We start from the raw sequence: 5,000 nt of genomic DNA on the forward strand, positions 1-5,000 counted from the left end.
AAATATATATATATATATTATTTATTATTGTTATTATCATCTCTGTCATGTTGTTGTATTGTTTGTGTGCTGGAAGCTTCTGTCATATGTAAACAATAAAGCTGATTCTGATCTGTGTAAAGTTATAGCCAATTTTACAACTTTGTTGCCATGACAACAACACTGTACATCCTAAAACACACTGTAACCATAAACATGCCAATTTAAACAACTTTACAGCTCATTAATATTCAAGTTTTAACAGAATTAATGCAAGTGTATAAAATCAAAAGCTTCACATTAAACCTCCAATAATGACCCCAGTGACTTGCATTATAAGTGTCTCACTGCAACACGTTTAAAGAAAAGGAGGAACGAGTTGAAATTAATATCTGTGGTAATCAACATTATGACACAAATACTGGCCATTGAGATTAACTTGAACCCGGAATATTCCTTTAATGTGTTGTTACAGTATTTATAAGAGTTATTTCTCAATGTGTAAATGTGTTTATTATTGCAGAGATGAATCTGAATCTCCAGCAGAGATCTGCTCAGTGCTCTCTCTGAACCTCCTGAAGTTAGAAAAGGTTAGTGAGTGAGTGTGTGTGTGTGTGTGTGTGTGTGTGTGTGTGTGTGTGTGTGTCTGTCTGTCTGTACAACACTGATCGAGTGAGTGTGTGTGTGTGTGTGTGTGTGTGTGTGTGTGTGTGTGTGTGTGTCTGTCTGTACAACACTGATCGAGTGTGTGTGTGTGTGTGTGTGTGCATGAGTGAGTGTGTGTGTGTGCATGTGCATGAGTGTGTGTGCATGAGTGTGTGTGTGTGTGTGTGCATGTGCATGAGTGTGTGTGTGTGTGTGTGTGTGTGTGTGCATGTGCATGAGTGTGTGTGCATGAGTGTGTGTGTGTGTGCATGTGCATGAGTGTGTGTGCATGAGTGTGTGTGTGTGTGTGTGTGCATGTGCATGAGTGTGTGTGCATGAGTGTGTGTGTGTGTGTGTGTGTGTGCATGTGCATGAGTGTGTGTGCATGAGTGTGTGTGTGTGTGTGTGCATGTGCATGAGTGTGTGTGTGTGTGTGCATGTGCATGAGTGTGTGTGCATGAGTGTGTGTGTGTGTGTGCGTGTGCATGAGTGTGTGTGTGTGAGTGTGTGCATGAGTGAGTGTGTGTGTGTGTGTGTGCGTGAGTGTGTGTGTGTGCATGTGTGTGAGTGTGCGTGAGCGTGTGTCTGTACAACACTGATCGAGTGTGTGTGTGTGTGCATGAGTGAGTGTGTGCGTGTGTGTGTGTGTGCATGACTGTGTGTATGTGTGTTTGTGCATGTGTGTATGTGTGTGTGTGTGCATGAGTGTGTGTATGTGTGTTTGTGCATGTGTGTATGTGTGTGTGTGTGCATGAGTGTGTGTGTGTGTGTGTGTGTGTGTGTCTGTCTGTACAACACTGATCGAGTGTGTGTGTGTGTGTGTGCATGAGTGAGTGTGTGTGTGTGCATGTGCGTGCATGAGTGTGTGTGCATGAGTGTGTGTGTGTGTGCATGTGCATGAGTGTGTGTGTGTGTGTGTGTGTGCATGTGCATGAGTGTGTGTGTGTGTGTGTGTGTGCATGTGCATGAGTGTGTGTGCATGAGTGTGTGTGTGTGTGTGTGCATGTGCATGAGTGTGTGTGTGTGTGTGCATGTACATGAGTGTGTGTGCATGAGTGTGTGTGTGTGTGTGTGTGCATGTGCATGAGTGTGTGTGCATGAGTGTGTTTGTGTGTGTGTGCATGTGCATGAGTGTGTGTGTGTGTGTGTGTGTGCATGTGCATGAGTGTGTGTGCATGAGTGTGTGTGTGTGTGCGTGTGCATGAGTGTGAGTGTGTGTGTGTGCATGAGTGAGTGTGTGTGTGTGTGTGTGTGTGCATGAGTGTGTGTGTGTGCATGTGTGTGAGTGTGCGTGAGCGTGTGTCTGTACAACACTGATCGAGTGTGTGTGTGTGTGTGTGTGTGTGTGAGTGTGTGTGTGTGTGTGTGTGCATGAGTGTGTGTATGTGTGTTTGTGCATGTGTGTATGTGTGTGTGTGTGCATGAGTGTGTGTTTGTGTGTGTGTGCATGAGTGTGTGTGTGTGCATGAGTGTGCGTGTGTGCATGAGGGTGTGTCCATGAGTGTGTGTGTGTGTGTATGCATGAGTGTGTGTTTGTGTGTGTGTGTGTGTGTGTGTGTGCATGTGTGTGAGTGTGCGTGTGTGCATGAGTGTGTATGTGTGTTTGTGTGTGTGTGTGTGTGTGTGTGTGTGTGTGTGTGTGTGTGTGTCTGTACAACACTGATCAACACAAACACACCTTAAACTATTTCTATGTGAAGGTTTTCTTTTCTAAAAAATCAGCGATCTTTGGTTTTGTTTAAATGTTTGGTGGATTCAAACATCCAGAAATGTCTCAAGTATTCCATATAAAAAGTAACACATTAAAGGTGTTTGTGTGGTGAAAAGCTCATCGTAGGACAGAATAATGATGACTGACAGTCAGTAAATCCTGTGATATGTTCCTGTAGATCCACAGAAGTCTGCAGAGACTGCTGCAATCTGTATCGCACGAGTGACGGATCATTCTGATGTCATGGAAGATGAAGGAATCTTCCGCAGATGTTAAAAACATCCCAATATTCATCACGATTCGTCACAATATGAATCTGCTGTTTGTGATTCAGAAGATGTTTAAACTAAACTCTGATGTTTATAAGATGAGTTATATGTGTAAGATGTGTGTTAGTGCTCAAGTGAGCTGCTGGCGGGCCAGAACCGGGCCTGATGATGTGTGTGAGGAAAACCAACATGACCACGACAAACTTCTGTCATGAAGATCTTCGTATAAGAATGAAATATATTTTCTTAATCTTCTGTGCTGTGAAACACAATGTTCTTTCTTGTGTGCTGCTCTGTGAAGGATCTCTTTCAGCTCAGAGTCGGTGTGTGAAAGAGAGTGTTGTGTTCGATGCTAATGCGACTGAACGTTATCTCTCGTCTCCACAGAAAACTATTGTTTCTGCCTCAACTGGAATGACTTGGAGTGCTGGGGAGTTTTCATGTTTTGTTTTCAGCTTTTAAACGTCCTGACAGTGTCTGAAAGTCATCCATAACACTTTACAACGAGCGTCCATTTGTTGAAGTACATAAACAATACTTTTATTAATCAATGTTCATTTCATACTAATACATTTTACATTTAAAAGTTGTATATGTTAACATTGAATAATGAAATATCAACAAACATGAACTAACAATGAGTAAATGTGCTATTATCAATTAATACTAAAACCAAGATGAATAAAAGCTGTTTCAAATATTGTCCAATGTTAGTTTGTAATATCTCATGAATTAATGAATGTTAACAAATGTAACTGTCTTATAAAGTGTTTCCTATATATATATTTATACACTATACATATATATAAAAACAAATTCTCAATATTTTATACATATATACATATCATATTTCATTTTTTACTCAAAATCAATATTATATATAATTTATTTTACTTAACATGACTATTTATATATATATATATATATAATTATTTTATTTTACTTAACATCAATATTTTATTTATATATATATATATATATAATTATTTATTTTTATTTTATTTAACATCAATATTAATATATATATATATATATATATATATATATATATATATATATATATATATATATAATTATTTATTTTACTTAACATCAATATTATATATATAAAATAATTTATTTTATTTAACATCAATATTATATATATATATATATATATATATATATATATATATATATATATATATATATATATATATAATTATTTATTTTACTCAACATCAATATTATATATATAAAATTATTTATTTTATTTTACTCAACATCAATATTATATATATATAATTATTTATTTTACTCAACATCAATATTATATATATATAATTATTTATTTTACTCAACATCAATATTATATATATATAATTATTTATTTTATTTAACATCAATATTATATATATATATATATATATCAATATTATTATTATATTTATTTTACTCAACATCAATATTATATATATATAATTATTTATTTTACTCAACATCAATATTATATATATATAATTATTTATTTTACTCAACATCAATATTATATATATATAATTATTTATTTTATTTAACATCAATATTATATATATATAATTATTTATTTTATTTACTCAACATCAATATATATATATATATATATATAATTATTTATTTTACTTAACATCAAAATTATATATATATATAATTATTTATTTTGTTTTACTCAACATCAATATTTTATATATATATATATATATATACAATTATTTATAAATGTTTTTACTCATCAATATTTGTTATATATTTTATATATTTTATCCTAAATGAGCTCATTGAAACTGCATGTTTAATAGGATAATTATGGAAGAATTTTTTATTTAAAAAAAAAAAACATTTTAATGATAAATGACAGTTTCAGATGAATTATAGTCTGTCACAGGACATTGCTGAAATGTCAACTACACACATTTTACAATTGAATGTTCAATATTGATCTTTATGAGAGCTGAAATATAGGTTACATTTTAGATAAACAAAACACCTCTGTGTTTCTGTCGCACGCAGTTACGCACTATGACGCACGGGACGCTCGGGTATATTGGGGGGCCGAATTGTAACTTTGTAACGAACTAGAACATCGAAGAGGCGTCCGGTGCCAAGTGTCCGGTCACGAGTGCTCGTTACGTGTGTCCTCTCATTCAGAGTGACTGACACACACTGTTGCTGCCGGTCATCTCTCCTGTTTCTATAGTAACTGATGGATGCGCTGAGCGCGTGAGAGGACACTCACCTGCGCGTCTCCAGATTCTCCATCATGTCGGATCAACACTCATCTCCTCCATCCGGACAGAAATCCGCACTCAGGGTCACCGAATCCTCTCTGAGCAGGTTTCAGGTGGACCCGGTGGCGGAGGCGGCTGCACGGCTGCAGC

General features: G+C 35.5%; 4 protein-coding genes across 5 annotated transcripts in view; 2 read left to right on the forward strand and 2 right to left on the reverse strand.

Moving 5' to 3' along the window:
- The window catches only part of LOC127630380 (GRAM domain-containing protein 2B), a 26,043-nt gene extending 22,753 nt beyond the window's left edge, over nt 1–3,290 (forward strand). For both annotated transcript variants that reach the window (XM_052107839.1, XM_052107840.1), the window contains 2 exons: nt 503–569; nt 2,514–3,290. In XM_052107839.1, the coding sequence (XP_051963799.1) occupies nt 503–569; nt 2,514–2,561 (115 nt within the window). In that variant the 3' untranslated portion in view covers nt 2,562–3,290. The remainder of the gene's footprint in view (nt 1–502; nt 570–2,513) is intronic.
- Nucleotides 1–5,000, reverse strand: part of LOC127630389 (uncharacterized) — a 320,692-nt gene that overhangs the window by 35,488 nt on the left and 280,204 nt on the right. The gene's annotated exons all lie outside the window — the stretch shown is intronic.
- The window catches only part of LOC127630371 (filaggrin-2-like), a 91,476-nt gene that overhangs the window by 9,362 nt on the left and 77,114 nt on the right, over nt 1–5,000 (reverse strand). The window lies entirely within an intron of this gene.
- slc12a2l (solute carrier family 12 member 2-like) overlaps nt 4,713–5,000 on the forward strand; it is a 30,893-nt gene continuing 30,605 nt past the window's right edge. The window contains 2 exon segments of the mRNA XM_052107818.1: nt 4,713–4,988; nt 4,991–5,000. The exon segment at nt 4,991–5,000 is cut by the window's right edge and continues 325 nt beyond it. Coding sequence (XP_051963778.1) covers nt 4,883–4,988; nt 4,991–5,000 — 116 coding nt within the window. The 5' untranslated portion in view covers nt 4,713–4,882.

This window comes from Xyrauchen texanus, chromosome 37 (genome assembly GCF_025860055.1).
Source record: "Xyrauchen texanus isolate HMW12.3.18 chromosome 37, RBS_HiC_50CHRs, whole genome shotgun sequence".
NCBI classification, from domain to species: Eukaryota; Metazoa; Chordata; class Actinopteri; order Cypriniformes; family Catostomidae; genus Xyrauchen; species Xyrauchen texanus.